The sequence below is a fragment of the Capra hircus genome, chromosome 11, assembly GCF_001704415.2.
Source record: "Capra hircus breed San Clemente chromosome 11, ASM170441v1, whole genome shotgun sequence".
Classification (NCBI taxonomy): Eukaryota; Metazoa; Chordata; class Mammalia; order Artiodactyla; family Bovidae; genus Capra; species Capra hircus.
In genome coordinates, this window is record NC_030818.1 from 73492715 (window position 1) to 73515635 (window position 22921).

General features: G+C 40.7%; 1 protein-coding gene across 6 annotated transcripts in view; it reads left to right on the top strand.

The window, feature by feature from the left end:
* DTNB (dystrobrevin beta) overlaps nt 1-22921 on the top strand; it is a 239978-nt gene that overhangs the window by 83867 nt on the left and 133190 nt on the right. For all 6 annotated transcript variants that reach the window (XM_018055540.1, XM_018055543.1, XM_018055546.1 and 3 more), the window contains exons 7-8: nt 496-601; nt 3706-3872. In XM_018055540.1, the coding sequence (XP_017911029.1) occupies nt 496-601; nt 3706-3872 (273 nt within the window). The remainder of the gene's footprint in view (nt 1-495; nt 602-3705; nt 3873-22921) is intronic.

Here is a 22921-nt window from a genome sequence, read left to right on the forward strand (position 1 = left end):
TCTCATCTGTAAAACGAAGACAGTAATGCCTTTTTATCTTTTTTCATTTCATATCTTTATTGAAATACAGTTGACTTACAGTGTTAGTTCCAGGTGTGTGTGTTAGTCCCTGTCGTATCTGCCTCTTTGTGACCCCATGGACTGTAGCCTGCCAGACTCCTCTGTCCATGGAATTCTTTAGGCAAGAATACTGGAGTGGGCTGCCATTCCCTGCTCCAAGCTTCAGGTATGCAACACAGTAATTCCATCCTAGCCTATTTATCTTATACAGTTGTTTTAAGACTCAAAATAAAATAATGTAAGTGGAAATGCATTTGAATATAGCAATAGTATTTAGGATAGTATGTTGCAATGTCTGTAGTAATGCAAAATATTATTTTGCTATAAAATTTCCCATGTAATTCATTACACCTTGGTTGTGAGAATCCTACGTTAGCTTAACATTAGAGTTCAGAGGTAACTTGAAAAATGTTTTTTTTTTTTTTCTCTCCACAGAAAAAGATAATGCTAAATATGTTTTTAGACACAATGATGGCCGATCCTCCTCCCCAGTGCCTTGTCTGGCTACCTCTCATGCACAGGCTTGCCCACGTGGAGAATGGTAAGCAGAACTTTCATCATTCAGTCCCCTGTGCTACAGGAAGTATGTGAACTGGTAATATTTGTAATGTTCTTAGCTATTGTCACTGAAAATTGTAATTGACATTTGTTGGCACTCCATCATTTGAATTTGTAGTTTCGGCTTTCAAAGAAGAATATTTATTTCTAAAAAAAAAAAGAGGAAAGAGGACATGTTACTTAGGATACCAATGTAGTAATATCAGGTCAGAAAACTTTGTGTTTCAAACTCTAGGCTTTTCCCCCTAAATTCCAGATGATTGTTTTCTGCTTGATCCCACCCAACTTAGCCATGACTTCCTTTTTTCCCCCTGTAGTTTATAAAAAGCTTAGCTCCAAAAAAATTGAATGTATTAAATATCCACCATTAAAATTATAATTATTTTGGAATAGTTTAAAGGAAAGTAGCTAAGATAGAATTTGGTACTTGGTTTCACCAGTACTGTTTTTTCCTTTGCTACCGCACTACTCTCAGTATTCTCCCTAAGTGCATGCATGCCAAGTCACTTTAGTGGTGTCCAGTTCTTGTGACCCCATGGACTGTGTAGCCTGCCAGGCTCCACTGTCCATGGAATTCTCCAGGCAAGAATACTGGAATGGGTTTCTTCCTGACCCAGGGATCAAACCTGTGTCTCTGGCATCTCCTGCTTTGGGAGGCGGGTTCTTTACTGCTAATGCTACCTGGGAATCTTTGTTTCACTTGGAACTGAAATGGTATTTACCTCTGAGTAACTTCTTAGGTTTTTCTAGTATTGTTATCAGCTTATCTCCTTGTTTAGGTTGTTTCAGTTCATTAAAGGAAAGGCCCTGGTTTTCTCTGGACCTTCCCTTCGCTCATGGCTCTTGCCTGTCTCTCCTTATTCCACAGAAGAGAAAGAGTGAAAGGTGACCGGCACTAAAAATTAGAGTCCTCGTCTTCATTTTGTAAGAATGAGAGAACATAACCATACTCTTATATCTTCTGCCTCCTATTCATATCTTTTTTTTTTAAATTTCTCAGCCTTTTGCCCAATTATGACTTTAGTTCACAAGTCCTTAGATGCAAGATTATTTTCCAAAAGTTCTGGAATTTCTTGAGTAGACTAAAACAGTTAAATTTTAAACAGTATTTTTGGAAAGAGATTTGTGCTATTGAATTATAACAATATTACTTCCTTGGGGGAGCATACTTTTATAGTCCTAAATGTTTTAGTAGTTTCATATCCAGCTCATTTTCATAAAATCATTTTAGGCCTACTCTGCCAAGTAGAGGGAATCTCATTTGTTGAGATGTATTATCATTATCCATGTGAACATTTTGTTGTGACTTTCTACGTAGTATTTATTGATTACATTCTTATGTGATTAACACTTTGATTACTCTTTAGAAATATCTTGGTGACAAAAATTTAAATTTCTTAGAGGAAGTTTAAACTTTCAATTTCTCATTCCAGATTTTACTCTTTCTGTTATTCTTTAGTGATCTCGTTGCATTATTTTTTTCACCAAGTGCTCAGGTTTTGTCCTTGTTTGTTTTGAGTCTTGATTCTCTAGTTAACCTACATTGTTGGAAGCAGGACTAGAAGTCCTTATAATTGAAATAAGATTGCCTTTGTATCCGTAGGGCCATAAAGAGCTATTCAAATGATGATTTGGCTATTAGACCCCTTTTTCCTTTGACTTAGACTTCTTGTGTTCAGAACTGAATTGGCAAAGGGAACAATGTTGCTTTCAACATTTAAAAGTATAAATAACAATCTGTAATACACAGTTGTGCATTTATTGCCCACTTTCCACTCAATGAACTGGACTTTCAGGCCCCAGTAACCATTATAAATCCTAACTGCCAGCTGGTGGTTTTCCACCAGGTAAGATGCTGTGTGAGGTGGAGAAAAGAGTGCCAGGTCACTGAGTTTCCCTTCCTCCAAATCACTGCCCCTTCATTGGTTAGATTAGAGTACTTTATTTTATGTTAGTACTTAGAGCTCTTACCTAAAACTAGTACTGTTTTTAAAAATTAGAAAAAAATTTTTTTTTAATTGAAGGACGATTGCTTTACAGAATTGTGTTGGTTTCTGCCAAACCTCAACATGAATCAGCCATAGGTGTACATATGTCCCCTCCCTGAAGAGCCTCCCTCCCACCTACCTCCCCATCCCCACCCCTCTAGGTTGTTACAGAGCCCCGGTTTGAGTTCTCTGAGTCATACAGCAAATTCCCATTGGCTATCTATTAAAACTAGTATTTTGATGTGGCTTGCCTTACTTGTTTTTTTTTCACCAGTTCCCATTTGCTCCCCAGTATGTAATAGTATTTAATTCAGCAAACATTTCAAGACCATCAGTCCAAGGGACTGTGTGAAATACCACTGCAGGTAATAGAGACACATAGCATGTCATCCTGACCCTCGCAGATTTTATGTTAGTGAAGGAGACGTGTCCACAGCCAACAATATACATCTCTTTAAAAGAGATAGGATTGGAAGAGAAATTTGGAGTGAAGGTGTCTGTCCTCCTTACTTATACATGTATGCAAACTTTGAGACATGAATGATGTTTTAAAGAAGGAAATTGGTTTCTAAGGTGAATTGTAATTGATTCTCAATGGGACCTTTTGGTATTGTCTTTTTATTTCAGTAAATGGCTGGCTCAGTTCAGTTCAGTAACTCAGCCCTGTCCAACTCTTTGTGACCCCATGAACCGCAGCACACCAGGCCTCCCTGTCCATCATCAACTCCCGGAGTTTACCCAAACTCATGTCCATTGAGTCAGTGATGCCATCCAGCCATATCATCCTCTGTTGTCCCCTTCTCCTCCTGCCTTCAATCTTCCCCAGTATCAGGGTCTTTTCCAATGAGTCAGCTCTCCGCATCAGGTGGCCAAAATATTGGAGTTTCAGCTTCAACATCAGTCCTTCCAAGGAACACCCAGGACTGATTTAGGATGGACTGGCTGGTTAGATGAACTAAATAGAAGACAGTTGCAGTTCTTCAGTTCTAGTCGTGTCTCCACCTTGGCTTTTATTTTGGTCTTCCACTGCACTGGCCTTCTTCTCCAAATGACAGTGACTTCTCTTTCTCTCTCTGGCCCTCTCCTCCCCGCCCTCAAGTCTTCCACCCTGTGGAGTGCTCCTATTGCCGCTGCGAGAGCATGATGGGTTTCCGGTACCGGTGCCAGCAGTGCCACAACTACCAACTCTGCCAAAACTGCTTTTGGCGAGGCCATGCCAGTGGCCCTCACAGCAACCAGCACCAGATGAAGGAGCATTCCTCTTGGGTAACTGCTCTGTGTCTCAGTCTATGTCCCCAGCGCTTATCTGTTTCATCGGTAACAGCACTAAGGGCTTCTTTCCTGATAGATGCCTATCAAATGAGGATGTGGCGTCGTAAAATATTAACCCTGACTTTCATGATGGGGTTTGCAGATATGTAGTGCTTCATCACTTGATTTGGCAAGCAGAGTTGTTGTTGTTTGTTTTTAACATTTTGCAACTTTGTATTCACATTAAATAAAATATCACGAGCATCTTCCCTTGACAAGACATTTGCTTTCACAAAACTGAGCTTTGTTTTTACATGTGTCGTACGTATTAGAGATGTTCCAGAGTGTATTTTGTGCTTTTCTTGAGCATTTAGGGTCAGTGCTGCAGTGCACATGCTTTTGAGGAAATCTTTGTGCACATTCTAAATTATCTCATTAACATAAGTTCCTACAAGAAGCTAGCTGTGTTATGAGGAAGATTTAAATTTCTCTTTCGCAGGCAAATCTTATTCATGCTTATAGGATTTAAATGTTGCAAAGAAAGCTGCATAAGATGAAGTTAGATTTTTGCCTCTTGAAAATTGGGAGAACACTGTATTTTACAGTTGCTACATTGAGGTCTACTTTCAAACGTAGTCTTCTAAATAACAATATTTAGGTGGAGGTCAGTGTTTTTAATTTTTCTGTGTAGTGTTTATAAATCATGTAACAAGTTTAGCATCAGTCACTTTTTGTCTTCCCTCCTTCCAGTTTATTTCCAGAGTTTTAAAAAATGCCATATTTTTATTTCCTAGCAGTTGCTATAGTCTTGTTTTAAAACTTTTTCCTCTAGTTCTTGTTTGTCGATTGGTTGGTTGGTTTGCTAAAAGGTAGAAAAATATTTAGGGTCATAAGTATAATTGTGGATCTAGGTTCTTTAGCCTGGGCATCGTACTAAACTTCAAGTATTGAAAGCTTCATTATTGGCGGCTGGGAGCAGGTCTTTTTTCTTTTAGTTAACCTTCTTAAAACTCAACCAAGAAAAAAGCAAATAAGGGATTAGTTAAAATCCAAGAGCAAACTTTAATCGAGTGTGTACTTCATTTCCTACATCTTTGATAATGTGTTAGAGATCATTTTTTTATTAGATGGCTTTTCAATTACAATTAAACCTTAAAATTTTGTTAAACTGAACCTCCTGTCCTGAGTCTTGTTGTATTGTAAATTCCAATTTTTTTTTTTTGGTTGAAGAGACATTATTTTAAATTTTTTAAAAAGGCAAAGGGAAAAAAAAAAAAAACCCAATAGTTTATTCTCTTTCATTCGCTAGGAAGAATTATAGATTTTAAAATTGTTACTTTTTCTTCAAGTTTAAGTGTCCCATGCTGTTAATTGACTTTTTAGTATTTTTTGGCTGTTTCTTGTTTAGAGTCTCACTCTTTACACTGAGATAGCTCTTTGCTATCTCAGAATGATTGGATTCTCTGAGTGTATCTACTGAAAATTCTCCTTCTAGATGTCAGGGCTAGGAGGATAAGGATCTTCTTTTTCACTTTGGTTTAAGCTTGCTCATTTAGCTAATTTATAACCCTTGTAGAAATGGGAATTTTACATTTACTTAAACATCAGTGACTAAATATTGCTTTATGATTTACAAAGCAGTTTTTCATACCCTGTTGATCTATAGCATACCTAAAGTACAGAAATCACATGTGAATTTTAAAATTTCTATTTGATCCTCACAACACTCTTGTGAAGTAAGTGTTATACCCATTAAAAAAAAAATTCAGTTTTGTTATTTTTTTCTAGTTTATTCATTCATTTTTGTGGTGGTGACTTAAGACTTCAAGAACATCAAGTGTTATCAGCATACATAATTTTGATGCTGGTGTCATAAATGTATCAGTTCTGAATTTTGATGAGTATGTGCATTACGATGGTCAATGCATCCTGGGAGGATCTTTTAGCACTGTGTGTGTGTGTGTGTGTGTGTGTGTGTGTGTGTGTAACTTGTTTTTAAGATTAGGGCTCTGTGTGCAGTGTTCTTGTTCTTTGAGGAAGATATTGGTGAATTTTGAGGCTAATTGGGTAAAGAAGTTTCCACCTAAGAAAAAATATATAGTCAGTTTAGTGGTAATTTTTTGAAGTTTGTCCACTATATTTGTATTAATATTTTGAATGAACGTTTCTCTGTATGTTTATAACAGATGAATTTAGTGTGCATGAGTTCCATTATAGATTTGATATGTATATCGTTGGTGCTTGGAATATTTATTTTCCAAGAGTTCTGTTTAATGTTTTATGTAAGTAACTATGCAGTATACTTCATTATTCTTTTAGTCATCAATCCATTCTTTTACCTTTCTTATAGAAAAGAAGCCATATGGTACCATACTTGTGATTTATTCTGTCCACTTGTTATTTATTCAAAAGATATTTTTTGAGCATCTGCTATGTTCCAGGCAGTGTAAAAGGCTTATGAGATCTATCTATGAACAAACCGGACAAAGACTCCTACCCTCAGTTCAGTTCAGTTGCTCAGTCGTGTCCGACTTTTTGTGATCCCCAAGGACTACAGCATGCCAGGCTTTCCTGTCCATCACTGACTCCCAGAGCTTGCTCAAACTCATGTGCATTGAGTTGGTGATGCCATCCAACCATCTCATCCTCTGTCTCCACCTTCTCCTCCTGCTTCAATCTTTCCCAATATCAGGGTCTTTTCAAATGAGTCAGTTCTTTGCACTAGGTGGCCAAAGTATTAGAGTTTCAGCTTCAGCATCAGTCCTTCCAATGAATATTCAGGACTGATTTCCTTTAGGGTTGACTGGTTTGTTCTTTTTGCTGTCCAAGGGACTCTCAAGAGTCTCCAACACCGCAGTTCAAAAGCATCAATTCTTCGGTGCTCAGCTTTCTTTATAGTCCAACTCTCACATCCATACATGACTACTGGAAAAACCATAGCTTTGACTAGACGAACCTTTGTCAGCAAAGTCATGTCTCTGCTTTTTAATATGCTGTCTAGGTTGGTCATAACTTTTCTTCCAAGGAGCAAGCATCTTTTAATTTCATGGCTGCAGTCACCATCTGCAGTGATTTTAGAGCCCCAAAATATAAAGTCTGTTACTGTTTCCACTGTTTCCCCATCTATTTGCCATGAAGTGATGGGACCAGATGCCATGATCTTCGTTTTCTGAATGTTGGATTTGAAGCCAGCTTTTTCACTCTCCTCTTCGTACTCTGGTGGAGCTTAAATTTTAAGGGGTGTTAAAGAGACCACTAGGGCTTGCCAACATCACTGTTTTCCTGTTTTTGCTGGGCACACATCTAGACTACATTTTTCAGCCCCTCTGTATCTAAAAGGACCATGTGAATAACTCTTACGAGGGGAATATGATTAGAGTGATACATGTCTTTCCAGAACAAGGCAGTTAATAGCTGGATGCCTTTTCTATTTTCTTTATCAGCTTAATGGAGAGAATTTCTTCAGGATCCAGAGAGGGTGAAACTATAAAACTTCTTAAGGACTCAGAGAGGTAACAATTATAAAATGAAAGGAAACTGGGTCTTTGAACAATGGGTGGGAAGAATCCTGCCAGCCTGTGTGACTCTCAGGGGAGCAAGAAAGAAACCTTGTATTAAGCCACTGAGGTTTTAGTTTTTGCAACAGTGGTTGATACTAGAAGTGGAGTTCTATTAAAGCAAAACCTTTAAATTTGTTTCACTGACTTAGCAGTCAGGTAGCACACTGATGAGGACACTGACATTGGGCATGGGAAGGACAGAAACCCAGGTTCCGCAGAGGTGACCAGTTTCGTAAATTTGTCATCCATGATAACTTGGGAAACCTACCTCATGCCAGGTTAACTCTTGGTTAAACATTGGAAAAGGTCACAGTGTGTGTTGACTTATTGTTAAGGTATTAGTGAAAGAGAGGAGGTAAGGGAAGAATTGGCTAGTTTTCAAGCAAAAAAACGAAAAGAAGTAGAGAAAGTTGGGGCAGAGAAAGGAAAAGCAGACTGTTTTAGAGCAGGAGATAAGAGTTGAGAGAGGCTTCGAGCATCAAAGACCTAGTAAACATTCTCAGTTGAAAACAAGTGACCCAGTCCTGTGGCCAAGCTCAGATGAAGGGTCAAAGTCCATCAGAACTGCTGCTCTCACAGAATTATCTTGCTCCCACCTGCATAGCTTCTGATTTACTGGCTCCAGGATACACAGAACCTGGACACAGGCCGTTTTTGAAAGTTCCCCCAAGTGATTCTGTTTTGCAGCCAGAGTTGGAAACCGCTGACCTATTGTTTCATCTGGCCTCCAGGTGGCTGCTGTTAGTTGAAAGCAAGAGTCAGGGAGGGAAACGCATAAATCAGGATTGAGAATTGTGTCTGGGGAAGAACTTAGTGTGTGGTTTCTGGCACATGGAACTGACTAAAAACAAATAGATCAAAGGCCTGCTAAATTTTTGAGGGAATTATATTGGCAATGGAACCATGAGCCTATTTGAGCTGTAAATGTAAAACTATTTAAGGACCCAGAATTTGCTCTGGAAAGAGGTGGGTTGTGAAGGTTTTACAGCCCCTTAGGAGGGCATGCCAGAACCCCCTTGAACCAAGGAGGATATTGGATGAAGAAGAACCTTTTGCTCTTGCCCTGCTATTGTCTGTTGGGACTAGGGAGGGCGGGTGCAGATAACACACTTGTTCAGTTCATAGGATGCAGCCTCAGGAACTGCACATGTTCTTGATGAAGAAGAGTGTGCAAGAGTCAGAGGTCCTGCACTTGTAGTTAAATGCCCTGACTGAATGGGACTTTAGGTTTGCTTTTGGGTAGTGGGGGAGGTTTGAGTGTATTCTCTGTGTAGCAGAAGAAAGATGAGAATTACTTACCAGTATCCATGCTTTCCTTTTCTTCCTGGATCAGTTCAGTTCAGTCACTCAGTTGTGTCTCTTTGCAACCCCATGCACTGCAGCACGCCAGGCCTCCCTGTCCATCACCAACTCCTGGAATCCACCCAAATCCATGTCCATTGAGTCGGTGATGCCATCCAGCCATCTCATCCTCTGTCGTCCCCTTCTCCTCCTGCCTTGAATCTTTCCCAGCATCAGGGTCTTTTCCAATGAGTCACTCTTCACATCAGGTGGCCAAAGTATTGGAGTTTCAGCTTCAGCATAAGTCCTTCCAATAAATATTCAGGACTGATCTCCTTTAGGATTGACTGACTGGATCTCTGTGCAGTCTAAGGGACTCTCCAAAAGTCTTCTCCAGCACCACATTTCAAAAGCATTAATTCTTCTGCATTCAGCTTTTGTTATAGTTCAACTCTCACATCCATACATGAATGACTACTGGAAAAACCATAGCTTTGACTAGATGGACCTTTGTTGGCAAAGTGATGTCTCCTGGGTATATAACTAGATTATATGACCCATCCTCCTTGTAGCCAGATGGGCCATGGGACTAGTTCTTACCAATGGAATTTGTTTGGAAGTGATCTATATTAGGGTCAAGGTTCAGTTCAGTTCAGTCGCTCAGTTGTGTTCGACTCTTTGCGACCCCGTGAACCGCAGCACGCCAGGCCTCCCTGTCTATCACCAACTCCTGGAGTCCGCCTAAATCCATGTCCATTGAGTCGGTGATGCTATCCAACCATCTCATCCTCTGTCGTTCCCTTCTCCTCCTGCTCTCAATCTTTCCCAGCATCAGGGTCTTTTCCAATGAGTCAGCTCTTCGCATCAGGTGGCCAAAATTTTGGAGTTTCAGCTTCAACATCAGTCCTTCCAATGAACACCAGGACTGATCTCCTTTAGGATGAACTGGTTGGATCTCCTTGTAATCCAAGGGACTCTCAAGAGTCTTCTCCAACACCACAGTTCAAAAGCATCAATTCTTCTGTGCTCAGCTTTCTTTGTAGTCCAACTCTCACATCCATACATGACCACAGAGGCAAGGTAGTTTTCAGCAATTGTGTCTTCTCCAGTCTGTCTGTCTTCACGCTTCCCACTCCCTCTCTACATTTGCCCAGATGAAAGGATCTCTGTTAGTTCCCAGAGGCAGAGTCCTTAGATGAAAGGAAGCTGGGTACCTGAACGCCTGGATCAGAACCCGTCTGCCACTTTACACTCTCACATGAGCAAGAAATCAGAAAAAGGAATGAAGGGTAGGAGTGGAAGAGTCTTAGAGGCCTTGTTGACAAAATGAGATTTGAGCGGTCTTAGAAGCTTGCCTGCAGACATCTGGGAAGAGCGGGAGTTTTCAGTGTCATGGCTGTAGAGCAAGACTGTGCCTGAATTCAGGGAACAAAAAAAACCCAGAGTGGACAGAGCAAGGAGAGAGCTGTAGGAGAGGAGGTCAGAGAGGTAACAAGGGCCTTGGTGGCCATCATGAGGACTTCGACTTTTACTATGAGTGAAAGAAGGAATCTTTAGAGTTTTGAGTAAAAAAATAGCTTGCATTGATTTATATTTTTAAATGATCAGTCTGGATGCCATGTAAAAAGTGAACAGTGGAAGGGAAAGATAGAAGCAGGCCATTTTGGAGAGGTAATTGCAGCAATTAAACAAGACGTGATAGGATATTAGCAGTAGAGATAAAAAGAATTAATAGCAGATAAAAAGAATGGAATTAAGATATGTTTTATAAATCTGTCTCGTGGGTTGAATGTGGCTTGTGAGAGGAAAGGAGTCCAAGGAAATGCTAAGATTTTGTCCTAAACAGTTATAAGGATGGAATTGCCATCAGCTGAGGCAATGGCAGCCCACTCCAGTACTCTTGCCTAGAAAATCCCGTGGATGGAGGAGCCTGGTGGGCTGTAGTACATGGGGTCGCTAAGAGTCAGACACGACTGAGTGACTTCACTTTGACTTTGCACTTTCTTGCATTGGAGAAGGAAATGGCAACCCACTCCAGTATTCTTGCCTAGAGAATCCCAGGGACAGGGGAGCCTGGTGGGCTGCCGTCTATGGGGTCGCACAGAGTTGGGACATGACTGAAGCCACTTAGCAGCAGCAGCAGCAGAGATGGGGAAGGTTTGGGCTAAAGATCATTTAACAGTGATTAAAAAAAACACCAAAAACCTACAACACTACATCTAGAATACTTTAAAAGAATCTTCCTCCAAATCTGAATCATTTAAATATGGCAATAAAATTCTACTAAATATGATGAGTAGTCATTTGAATAAAGTTTTCCTTTTAAAAGTATGATTTAATAGAAACTATGATAGTCTCTGTGACTGAGTTAACCACTTAAATCCTCGTTGAGATCATAAGGCTGGGATGATTGACAGGAGCCATCTCTGTGTGGGCCTCTGAATGTGGCTTCTGCTTTTCATGGTGTGGATTCTGTGTTTTAAGAGAGTACATCCCTGCAGGAAGCAACTGGAGTACCAGTGTGCCTGGAGCGCTGGGGAAAGCCACAAGGCCTTGTCTGACCTGGCTGTGAAGTTATATCATAATACTCCACCATATTCTGTTGGTCACAGTTGCTAAGGCTAGAGAAGGGACTTCATCTCTGATGATGGTGGGGTGGTGATAAAATTTATCACAGGGAGCGTGGGTGGCAGGAGGGATCACTGCAGTTATGTTTGGAAAATACAGTCTGCCACCCAGAGGGTAAAGCCTTACAATGAACAAGGATTTCCACCTAGCCAAGGAGACTATCAAGTTTTTCTACTAAATTAGTGCAGTTTGGCAGCGTTAAGTTTATTCATATTGTTGTGCAGCCATCACTGCCATCCATCTCTGGGACTTTTTCATCTTCCCAAACTGGAACTCTTAATCCTTTCCTGATAATGCAAGGAGGATGGAGATAAACAAGCCTGCTCCCACTCCTTGCCTTCCCCTCTGCCTTACATTCTGATCTCTGTGCATTCTGGTCTTCACTTTACCAAGAGAAATTTGACCAATTCCCATGTGGTCGTCAGTTCACGATAGGGAGTATGTGTGTGTGTACAAAGTACACTTGTACCGCAGTACAGTTTGTTGGTAGAATTAGAATGTCTTGGTAGAGGTAGTTATGTAACTTAGCTGAGGATATGGAAATTTCACCTTTCTTCCCACCAGATGGCAGACTCCACCTCAGAACAAAGTTATCCTGTACTTGAAAACCTATAAATGACAAAGTATTGGATTTAACAACCTCTGTTACTGTGATTGCTTGTTTTCTTTTTTGAGTAAATGTTAATGGGCAACTCATATATGTCCAGTGTAGTTGTTTGGGCAGTAATGATATTAAACCATTTACTTGAAGGAATCAGAGAAGCTTATGTTGTTATAGACTTGAAACAATTAAGACTGTTGACTTTTGTCAGAAGCAGATTTCATTTTCATGTGGTTAGTATACCTCGCCTCCCATCTCTAAAATTCTAAAAGATAGTATGTCTTCATGGAGGAGGAGGTATGTTTCTTGGCCATGCCCCTGTTTAGTTCTAAATAGTTTCATGTCATAGTTCAACAGCTACTTTGTACATAGTACAAAACTAGGCAGGAAGACTATTTTTTACTTTTTTTTTAATCTTTATTGTTTATTTTTTTGGTTGTACCACTTGATGTGCATGCTCCTTGCATTGGAAGAGTAGAACCTTAATCACTGGTTCACAGGGGACATCCCAGGACGACTATTTTTTAAAGGCATAAAACAGTATCCTCACTTTTAGCAAGTTATAGAAAGAGGTGAGATACACAGGTAAAGAAAATTGGTACAAAATCTGGTCCCTTAGGCCAGTGCCCCATGCTCCTCAGAGAAACTGCTAAGACTTACACACTGTGGCTTACACTCCTTGTTGACAGCAAGGAGAGCAAACCAGTCCATCCTAAAAGAAATCAACCCTGAATAGTCATTGGAAGGACTGATACTGAAGCTCCAAACCTTTGGCCACCTGATGCGAAGAGCCGACTCATTGGAAAAGACTCTGATGCTGGGGAAGATTGAGAGCAAGAGGGGAATGGGTGACAGAGGATGAGATGGTTGGATGGCATCACAGACTCAATGGACATGAGTTTGAGGAAACTCAGGGAGATAGTGATGGACAGGGAGGCCTGGTGTGCTACAATCCATGGGGTCGCAAAGAGTTGGATATGACTTAGTGACTGAACAACAACTCAATGTTAAACAGTTGCCACTGAGCTGACAGTTGCATTCCTAGGTGAAACTTGAGAATTCTCTTTTGAGAACTGGAGATACTCTGTCCACACAAAAGCTTGTACATGAATGTTCATAGAGACAGCATTCAAAATACCTAAAAAGTAGAAATAGACCCAAATGTCTGCCAACTGATGAACAGATAATCAAAATGTGTTATGTCAACATAATGGAATATTACTAGGCAACAAAAAGTGATGAAGTACTGATGCATGCTTTCAAGGGAAGAACCCTTGAAAATATGTAAGTGAAAGCAGTCAAACATAAAATGGTACATAGGGTATGATTCCATTTATATGAAATGTCCATAATAGACAAATATGTAGAGACAAGGTAGGTTAGTGGAGTGGGGGAAAAGAGTACTGCGTTTCTTTTGAGGGTGAACAAAAGATCTGAAATGAGATACTAGTTTTGGTTAACAACTCTTTTGAATATATTTTAAAAACCACTGAATTGTGACTTTAAAAAGGTGAGTTTTATGATATGTGAAGTATGTATCTCAATAAAGCTGTTAAAAATTGGTCAGGGAAAGTTTTTCTTAAGAAGTGACATTTGAGCTGAGATTGGAATGACTAACTTGAGGTTGGTGGTTATGAATTCAAAGTCAGACCAGTTGGTGAGGTCGTGCATTTTACTTCCGCCCCCTCCAGTGTGTGAGAAGCAGAGTAGGTAGAGTTGGTGTTTTAACAGAAGATGATGAAGGAAGAGAGCTGGTGAGAGAGGTTGGAGAGTCAGCAAAGAAGTGGATGTAAGAATGGGCCGTAGTGTGCAAGTTGGGTGAAGAGAGCGATGAGACTGTGAGGAAGGTAAGGGGCTGGGTGAAGGTGGTAGGTTCAGTGACGTTTAGGTCCCACTGGTGTTGAATTGTTGCTGGAGGCAGGACGCTGGAAGGAGCGAGCTGGAAAGATAGAAGTTGGTGTGCGAGTAGGGTGCTTGGCTCAAGGTTTTAGATAATATATGACAATTGGTAATACAGTGTTCTAGAACAAGACTTGAAACTGGTGGCTGATGCAGAGTGGAGGGCAGGTTGTTGTAGGAGAGTTCAGGGAAGACCAGTGTATAGGTTTCTTAAGGTTGCTGTAACAAATTACCACAGACATGGTGGCTTAAAACAGAAATTTATTCTGTCACAATTCTGGACACCATGATCTTTTATTTTAAAGTTTATTTTATTGAAGTGTAGTTGATTTACAATCTTGTGTTAATTTCTACTGTACATCAAAGTGATTCCATTTTATATACACATATACATATATACATTCTTTTTCATGATCTTTATCGCTATGGTTTATCACAGAATATTGACTATAATTAAAGCTTCTCTGGTGACTTAGCCAGTGCAGGAGATGTGGGTTCAATCCTTGGGTTGAGAAGGAAATGGCAGAATGGAGAAGGAAATGGCCACCCACTCCAATATTCTTGCCTGGGAAATCCCCTGTCCATGGTGGGCTATAGTCCATGGGGTCACAAGAGTCAGAAATGACTTGATGACTAAATGACAGCGACAAATTGAACATAGTTCTCTATGCCATACAGTAGGACCTTGTTGTTTATCCCTTCTATATGTAACAGTTTGCATCTACTAACCCCAAACTCCCAGTCCATCCCTCCCTCACCTCCTCCTTGGCACCCACAAGTCTGTTCTCTGTCCGTTGACACCACAATTTGAAATCAAGATGTGAGCAGGGCGACACTCCCTCTAGAGGCTCCAGGGAAGAATCCATTTGTGTTAGGGTTCTCCAGAGAAACAGAATCAATCGGGTTTACATTTATATAAGAAGTGATTTATTGTAAGGAATTGGCTCATGCAACAGTAGAAGCTGACAAGCCCCCAGATCTGTGGGAAGAGGCAGAAAGCCAAGAACCCAGGACAGCCAAGACTGTAGTTCCAGCTTGGGTCTGAAGGTGTGAGAACCAGAACTGATCATGTAGGTCTGTGTCTGAAAGGCCTGCAGGCATGAGACCCAGGAAGAACAGATGTTTCCATTCCAGTCCAAAAGCCAGAAAACCCAGTGTCCCAGTTCAGAAGAATTCTCTCTTTCTTGAAGGAGGGTCGGACATTTTATTCCGTTCAGGTCTTCAACTGATTGGATGAGGCCCACCAGTCTGAGAAATCTGCTTTACTCAGTATATACCAATCTGTGTTAATCTCATCCAGAAACACCCTTATAGGAGCACTCAGAATACTGTTTGCATGTCCTGGCACACTGGGCATAGATGAGTTGGCGCACAGAATTAACCACCATGCCGTGCTTTGTCTCTTCTGCTTTTGTGGCTGTTGTCTTTCCTTGACTTGTAGCTGCCTCGCTCCAGTCTCTCCTCCTTGGTCACATGACCGCTTCCTCTTCTCTTTCTTCTGTGTGTGTCTATCTTACAAGGATACATGTAATTGCATTTAGGGCGCATCCAGATAATCCAGGATAAATGCTTCCTTCCCAGATCTTTAACTCAGTTACCTATTTTGCCATTGAAGGTAATAATTGCTCTTCTGACATATAGGGTTCCAGAGGTTGGGATTTGGGCATATCTTTTGAGGGGTTCACCATTCAATCAACCACAGTAGTGTTTGGGCAAGGTCAACTTTGTGGATGTTGAAATGAGTAAGAATTATGGCAGTAATATTGAACTCCACTAGAGAGGGATATTTAGGGTTTTGGTGACATGAAATTCATGTCATGATCACATGAAATTCAAAAGTAGCGTTTTAAGGAAAAGGGGAGAAAATCTGAGAATAGCTAGCTGTCAGGTTCTAGGAGGACATCTCCCCCTCACCCTCGCGGGAGATCCCGCTGTTTGAGGGATGTGAGAGAAAAAACGGCTGCCACTTGAATAGCTGCAGAGGAAGCCAAGCCTTCAGGGAAAGCCAGGTTTCCTAGTAGAGCAAGAAGGTGAAAGTAAGACTCAGAGGAGAGGCTCCTCAGACAGAGAAGGGGTTTTGCTGATGGTAGACTTGCAGACGAGTTGAAGGATTTAAGAGTGGACGGTTAGTAGGAGATGGGGTCTTGTGAGGCTGTGAAGAACCTTATGAAATCAAAGTCCAAGTGGGGGACTAGAGTCTCTTATGAAACAGGTGTAACCTGTGATAAAAGTTGTACTGAAATTAGCCCGTCTTCTAGGCAGATCATGGTGCTGCTGATGAGAGTATTGTGGGGAGAGGGTCTTGCCAGGAGCACGTAGACCTCTGGGTTCCCATCTTTTTTTCTTTTTTTTTTCTTATGCAATTTTTAAAAATTTATTTATTTTTAATTGAAGGATAATTGTTTTACAGTATTGTGTTGGTTTCTGCCAGACATCAGTATGATCAGTCATAGGTACATATTGGTCCCCTCCCTTTTGAACCTTCCTTCCTCCCACCTCCCTCCCCATTCCACCTCTGTTGGTTGTTACAGAGCCCCACTTTGAGTTTCCTGAGTCATACAGCAAATTCCCATTGGTGCTCTATTTTACGTGTGGTTATGCATGTTCCGTGTTAATAATCTCCGTGCATCCCACCCTCTCCTTCCTCCCCGCCATTCATAAGTCTGTTCTCTGTATCTGTGTCTCCATTGCTGCCCTGCAGATAATTTCATCAGTAACATCTTTCTAGATTCCATATATGTGCGTTAGTTTACAATATTTGGTTTTCTCTTTCTGACTTATTTCACTCTGTATAATAGGCTCAGATTCATCCGCCTCATTGGAACTGATTCAAATGCATTCCTTTTATGGCTGAGTAATATTTCACTGTGTATATGTACCACAGCTTCTTTATCCATTCATCTGTCGATGGACATTTAGGTTGCTTCCATGTTCTAGCTATTGCAAATAGTGCTACAGTGAACGCTGGGGTGCATGTGTCTTTTTCAATTTTGGTTTCCTCAGGGTATATGCCTAGGAGTGGAATTGCTGGGTCACATGGTACAGCAAAAGCAGTTCCAAGAGGCAGGTTTATAGCAATTCAATCCTACATCAAGAAACAGGAAAGACACTGACTAGACAACCTAACTTTACACCTAAAACAACTGGAAAAAGAAGAACAAAAAAACCCCAGAGTTAGCGGAAAGAAGGAAATTATAAAGATCAGAGTGGAAATAAATGAAAAAGAAATGAAAGAAACAGTAGTAAAAATTAATAAAACTGAAAGCTGGTTCTTTGAGAAGGTAAACAGAATTGACAAACCTTTCAGTAAAAGGTAAAAAAGAGTAAAAAAGTAAAAAAGAGAAGAATCAGATCAACAAAATTAGAACTGAAAAAGGACAGGTTATAGCAGACGATGGAGAAATGCAAAGTACCATAAGAGACTATTATGGGTTCCTGGCTTTATTCCCTTTCATGGTAGTGTGAAGATCTGGGGAGATGTGACCTGAAGTTCTCTTGATGGCAGCTACACTGGCTGCTTCATTGACCAAGGGCTTCCTTCTGAAATTATGAATTTCTTGGGCCCTCCAAGAGGTAAAAGGAATAGGCTAGAGGTATCCTGTCAGCATGTATTAGCAATTTCAGTGGGTTCAGTGGGATGTTTTACATATTGCTCTTCGTAGCATCTGAACATTGCCCCAGTCTACTCTGATATTTGGATACACTATATCCTTAAACCCATTTACAGCTGCAGAAGTGCTGAGTTTGAAAGCAGAACACTTGAAATGGACCCAGGTGTTTAAAAAGATGGACACTTATTCAAAAAAGTATTGGTGTGTAGTTTATGAAATAATAAGGCTTTTTTTTCAACTAGCCTGATTATTTTTAGAACAGAAATGACAGGGAGGTTTTCCATTGCAAAGAAATGTATGACTTAACCGAAACCAAGCAGTTCTTCAAGTGAGTGGTTTCCTCTGGCAGTCATCTCACCCGCAGCCCTTTCTCCAGCGTTAGATCTCTTTTGATTCTTACAAGTGGCCACCAGAGCCGAACTGAGGAATGTGTATCCTGCTTCCATGTGTAGAGAGAATTAGAGGAATCTGTAGGACACAACAGGGTGAATTGTTGGTCTGTTTCTGCATTAACTCAGATCTATCAGTGATGACTGCCAGTGAGTCTAATACATTCTGAGATCTGTAGATACAGATTTATGGTAGAACTGTTTTTCTAAATACACATTATACATGTGTATTGTATATTTATCACCTTTTATTTCTGCTTAATGACTACAAAATGTCCAATTATGAAACTGATTATCTACAATAAACCCATATTTTCATGGGTTGCACCATGAAAAGGAACCCATATTCTGTGCAGCAGTCTCTCCTGAGCTGCTTTTCTTTTTTTTTTTAAATTGAAATATAGTTGATTTACAGTATTATGTTTGTTTCAGTTGCACAACACAGTGATTCAGTGAGCTGTCTTTTCTTCTCTTGCTGCGACCTCTGAATGTTTTCACATAGTTCCGGGTTTTAGATGACCCTCCCCACCCACCCTCCAGCACTTAGAGATTTTTGCGGTTCTGAATTCCAGCCCAGGCTTCTGGTCCAGGTTAAGACTCCTGTAGTCAGTGGTCCTGTAGACATTTCTATCTTGAAGTCTCACTGGCTTTTCTGTCAACACATGGTTCTAATAATTTTTTCAGTCAATTTTCTTTTTAAAAAATCTTTACTTATTTATTTTTGGCTGTGCTGGTCTTCGTTCCTGCCCGGGCTTTTCTCTAGTTGTGATGGGCAGGGGCAGCTCTCTAGTGGCGGTGCATGGGCTTCTCATTGCAACAGCTTCTCTTGTTGCAGAGCGTAGGCTCTTGGATGCGCGGGCTTCAGAAGTTGCTGCATGTGGGCTTAGTAGTTTAAGCCCCTGGGCTCTAGAGCGCAGGCTCAGTAGTTGTAGCACACGGGCTTAGTTACTCTGCAGCATGTGGGATCTTCCCTGACCAGGGATCAAACTCGTGTCTTCTTGCATTGGCAGGCAAATTCTCTACCGCTGAGCCACCAGGGAAACCCCAGTCAATTTTCTTAGACTTCTAAGTAGCTAACTATATTGCCTATGGGAAACAGTAACATAATCATTTCCCAATAGTTATACCTTTATTTTTTTAACCTTTATTTTGGCAAGAACTTCTGGATCAGCACTTCCCAAAATTGCCTGAAAAGAATCAGCTGGGCAGCTTGTTTTAAATATACAGAGTACTAGGTCTCTGCCCTTGGGAATTTTAACTTAGTAATACTCTTGCCTGGAAAATCCCATGGATGGAGGAGCCTGGTAGGCTGTGGTCCATGGGGTCGCTAAGAGTCGGATACGACTGAGCAGCTTCACTTTCCCTTTTCACTTTCCTGCATTGGAGAAGGAAATGGCAACCCACTCCAGTGTTCTTGCCCGGAGAATCCCAGGGACGGGGGAGCCTGATGGGCTGCCGTCTATGGGGTCGCACAGAGTCGGACATGACTGAAGCGACTTAGCAGCAGCAGCAGCAGGTCTGGGTTGAAGCAGAGGAATCTGTTTTATTTTTAAATAAATACCATAGGAATTTTTAAATCTTCAGATAATGTTGGGAAACACCGTTTCAGAGCTAATATTTTAATAGTGGTGATAGACTTTGGTTCTCGGCTATGGAGCATCTGTATCATGTGTGATGTTAATTGACTTCTGGTTCTGTTCCTGCCTTCACCTATGGCATGGTCTGTGACAGCCGTTGGAGATTTTGTCTGCCCAGGTGTCAGTGGGCGGTCTCAGTCAGGCAAAGAACTTTCTGCCCTGATAATTATTCCATAAGCATTTCTAGTACCTGTTCTGCTTCAGGCTGCAGAAAGTGCTGCCATACGAAGAAGCACACAGTGGGTCCTATTGGTTTCCTGACCTTCATGCCTTCTCTAACCTCTACCCTCCCTTTCGTGGGACTCTGGATGCCTGTGAAACTTTTTCCATAGTACGCTTGTGTGCTCTGCTCCTTTTTTGTCTTAGCTGACTAGACCCTTTGTTTGCCCAAACCTGAAGTATTGGTCATAGTTCTCCCTCATCCTACCCTGACATGCAGTCTGTTACTGCGCGTGAGTCAGAGAACTGTCTGTTCCGTATATGCTAGAAGCAGCGTCCATATCAGAGGTGATTTATAACACACTGGGGGTTTATCTTATGTTAATGGAGTAATGGTCTGAAAGCGTCTATAGTTGTGTCTTTGGACTGGAACTTTTAGCTATAGCTGGGACTTTTAGCTGTAGCTCATAGATAGCACTGTGACAGTGCTGAACTATTTCCAATTCTTCTTCTACCATATTTTCTTACTTTCATATCTTTGAATCTGTTGTTCTAGCTACGTTTGCCTCCTCTGTTCCTCTTCCTCCTCAATTTCCCTTGCCAGCTTCTGTTCAGCCTCTGAGATTCAGCTCAGCCATTGCCTCTTTTCCTGAACCCCAAGTTGATTTATGTGTCTTTTCTTGCTCTGCTGTGGCATACAGAATAGAAGGCGCTTGTGCTATTGTAATTATCTGTTCACTTGTCTGTATATTCTGTTAGCCTGTAAGTCCTTAGTGTGTTGCTAGCCTGTATACCCCAAGCTTTTGTTAAAGAATTTTATGAAGTTGGCATCTCCCACTTATTCCAGTTTTTAAACTACTTTTGATCATGAGAATGTTCATTTTGTCTTCCTTGACTTGCAAAAGGTGTGAGAGATTGATAATGTCCAATTTTGGCAAGAATGTGGAGGAGAAGACTTGGTGCAAGTGTGAACTGATGCAACATTTGAAAGATAAAGTTTTAAATGCATATAACCCTTGACCCAGCAATTCTCCGTATAGGAATTCTCCCACAAAGACTCTTGCACCAGGTATATCAGGGTTTAGGTATAAAGAGATGACCAAAATATCCAACAGTAATGAAATGGTGAAATTTATTGTGGTATATATATGTGTGTGTGTGTGTGATTATATATATATATAATTATAGCTATGGAATTCTGTGTAGCAGTCAAAATAACTGAACTAGATCTGTATGTTCAGATATGGAAAGAGGTCCATGATATATATTCATTTTCATCCTTCCTCAGAAATAACCTCTGCTTTGAATTTAGTGCTTAACACTCCCGTTCATATTTTTGTATTTTTATTACACATGTGTGTGTGACCATTAAAACATATGGCACTGTTTCTCATATTTTTTATTTTTTATTGAAGGATAATTGCTTTAGAGAATTTTGTTGTTTTCTGTCAAACCTCAACATGAATCAGCCATAGATATACATATATCCCCTCCCTTTTGAACCTCCCTTCCACCTCCCTCCCCATCCCACCCCTCTAGATTGATACAGAGCCCCTGTTTGAGTTTCCTGAGCCATACAGCAAATTCCCGTTGGCTATCTATTTTACATATGGTATTGTTAAGTTTCCATGTTACTCTCTCCATACATCTCACCCTCTCCTCCCCTCTCCCCATGTCCATAAGTCTATTCTCTATGTCTGTTTCTCCACTGCTGCCCTGTAAATAAATTCTTCGGTACCATTTTTCTAGATTCTGTGTATTGACTTCATCAGAATAGCATCATCCTGTAGCATCTTTTGTTCACCTACATTGTTTATAAAATGATCTCCATACTGATATGGTTATTTTCAATGCCATATAAAATTCAGTTCTGTTAATATACCACATTTAATTTATTCTCTTATTGCCTGACATTCAACTTTTCCAAACAAAGCTTTAGTGCATTTTCTGGTACAGGTCATCTCATGCAGCCCAGAGAGTTTTTCTATGGTATAATTTTAATAGTGGGATTCCTGAGTCCAGAAGAGTGTTATAACTTATTTATGCTTAACGTAGCAATTGTTGGTTCTTCAAGGGTACCCCTCCCAACCCCAGGGTTGATATGTATGGAACCATAAATACTATATTGGCTGTTGTGGTGCACATAGGAATGTCAGTCTGTTGATGCTGAATGCCAACAAATCTGTATAATTTTTTTTTCCTGAAAAAGAAACTGTATTCTACTCAAGCCAAGTTCTCCTTTTCTTTACACAACTCCAACCTCAGCTCTTATTGAGCCAGTTGAAATAGCAGTGGTTCCTTTTTTATGGGTCAAGAGGTTATAATTTATAAGCATGTTTCAGAAGCCATGTGTGAACTAATTACTTTTTATTCTACCTAGATATAGTCTCATAAGTGAGAAACAAGGGCAGGAAAGTATTGCTCTTCAGGATAGGAGTAGCATCTAGGGTGTTCTTGCTTGGAAATAGTTGATATGAGCAGCTGAGAGGGGCTCAGAGCAAGTGACAGAGTGACTCTGGTAGTATAACCCGGTGATACAGGTGTCTCAGGCAGATGTAGTGTACGTAGGACCTTGGGTTGGAGAGGCAGAGGTGCTTGATGAATTCTTGGAGAACAGGGATCCTGTGTTCATAAGACTAGCTACAAAGCTTTTCCATGAGGTTGGCACCTTCTGTCCCTTCCTTCACTTTCACTGGAAACAAGTCCTGCTTCTCCCTTTCAAGTAAGCATGAGCACAGATAGGATAGTTGGTCTCAACAAGGAGCCTTGACTACAAAGATGAGCACTTCATTAAAAATCACCAGAAACAGCTATGCAAAGGAGATCACAGAAGCGTTTATTTTGGACATAGAATTCATAGAACAAGTGGGACTAGATTTTAAAATTGTGTAGTTGAACTCTTGGAGAGATGTGAACAGTTTTTAAAAAATTAACTATTTTTGACTGTATTGGGTCTTTGTTGCTAGAGCAGGCTTTTTCTAGTTGTGGTGAGCAGGGGTACTTGGCACCCTAGTTGTGGTACTTGGGCTTCTCAGAGTGCTGGCTGCTCTTGTTAAGGAGCATGAGCTCTAGGTGTGTAGGATTCAGTAGCTGTAGCATATTGTTACAGCTCTCAGGCTTAGTTGCCCTGTGACTTGTGGGATCTTCCTAGACCAGGGATCGAACCTGTGTCCCCTGCCTCAACCACTGGGCCACCAGAGAAGTTCCAAGCTATTTTATCTACCAAAAATAACAAAGTATTGATTCTGGAATTTTAAAGTTTGATTGTCAAAATAAGAAATTCATTAAGTGGGCTGATC